General features: G+C 47.6%; 1 protein-coding gene across 1 annotated transcript; it reads left to right on the top strand.

Annotated features, from left to right (window-relative positions):
• Nucleotides 1–1189: 1189 nt before the first annotated feature.
• Pmar_PMAR026677 (hypothetical protein) lies at nt 1190–1481 on the top strand (the record flags this gene model as incomplete). The annotated part of the gene is made up of 1 exon (XM_002766492.1): nt 1190–1481. A coding segment is annotated over one exon (292 nt), but the record flags the coding sequence as incomplete, so codon positions are not given.
• Nucleotides 1482–1601: the final 120 nt, after the last annotated feature.

Here is a 1601-nt window from a genome sequence, read left to right as displayed (position 1 = left end):
CTCTGTTGAGACACCGCATTGGAGATCAGAGCTTCGAAATAGGGTTGAGGTGGACAGGCGTATACTGTGTACAACCTTTCCCGCAGTTCCAACTCCTCAACTCACCTGATTGGGAAATTCTACTTTCTCGTATATTCGAAATAACTGACATTTGTATACCTCTCCCAAGGTTTTCATCCCCGCGAGATTGATATCCCCGTGTTCGTGGGTGTTCACCGTGCTCTGAGACGCCAACTCTCGTGAGCTCTCTCCCGTTAAGCTTTCACGCTTTCAATATGCTCACCAGGATTTTCAAGCATTGATCCTCTTGAATAGCAGTAGACTTTGATATATCAATAAGACTTAGCACGCCAGCAGCACCTTTTCCCATTGGTAGCCGGAACCTCAGCCTTCAACGAAACATTGACTCGTCACGAAGCTTCTAGCTCGTTAATCTATCCCGCAAGTACTGATCATCATGTTTCAGACGATTCATTTTTGATACCAGTCTGTGAGGCATGGCTTCTGAGTGATCTCACTGTCGAAGCATCCTCGAGAGCCTCAATAGCGTGTATAGGCCCGGAACCTTCATGTTGCCAATCTCCAACCAAACAGCCTCAAGACTCAAACGCCTCTACGACGCAAGTGTACCTGGATAAACTGCCCTTCTTGCTGGAATTGATAAAATACCAGAGCGACAGCAAGATGGTAAGATAAGCAAGTGACTGTGTATCATGACTTCTTCCAGACTTGTCCTCAATGTGAGACTCTCACAGTCAGAGCAGGCTGCCCCACATCACAGCGCAATCATATCTGAGCGCAGTCCGAAAAGCGCGCGCCATAGTGATCTAAAATACATACTGCGATATTTCAGCGCATAATTCGTTGCGCACGAGAACTTTTGAGGGCAAAGATTGGTTCTAGCTCTGGGTGATCCTCTTGACATTATGTTTGAATTTCAGTCTCTACGTGAAGTCTTTCAAAGGCTACCTATTCAGGAGGGATCGTAACGAGCCCGAACGTTCGAGGAGCGGCTGGAGATGCGTCAAGTCTGATCACCCTCCTGCAGGAAGTCTCAAGTGCAAAGCTCGGTTGACTATCTTAGGCGACCTTAACGGACCGGCCAACTTGTTAGTTGTGAAGAATATTGATTAGGTGGCTGAGCATGTTTGTGGGGCCCGAATGCAGGGAAGGTGGTTCTGGTAATTCCATGAAAAAAGCCATGGAACTGTCAGCATTCGAGAAGAAACCAGCCGAGGTTTACGACTACGTCACGGGAAAGTCGCCTCCTCAGTACATCGAGCAGTTGCCAAAGCGGTCTTCGGTTATGGAGAACCTCCGTAGATTCAAGGAAAAGAACCACCCGCTGCCGAAAGCTCCTAAGCAGCGTTGTGGGTTTGAGATTCCACCTGAGTTCAGTCACGCTATCATCGGGCAAGAGGTTCGTCCTACACTTGTCTATGACTCCGGCAAGGATGACAAGGACCGAATTCTCGTGTGGAGTGATAAACTTTTGGTTTCTTCATTATTGTCTTGTAGTGCCGCTGTACATATTTCGGGTGATGGTACTTTCAAAACTGCCCCTCTTCTATGGGCCCAACAATATACTATTCTGTTTCGTC

Source organism: Perkinsus marinus (assembly GCF_000006405.1).
Source record: "Perkinsus marinus ATCC 50983 genomic scaffold scf_1104296972674, whole genome shotgun sequence".
NCBI classification, from domain to species: Eukaryota; Perkinsozoa; order Perkinsida; family Perkinsidae; genus Perkinsus; species Perkinsus marinus.
This window is presented reverse-complemented; position numbering and strand designations above follow the sequence as displayed.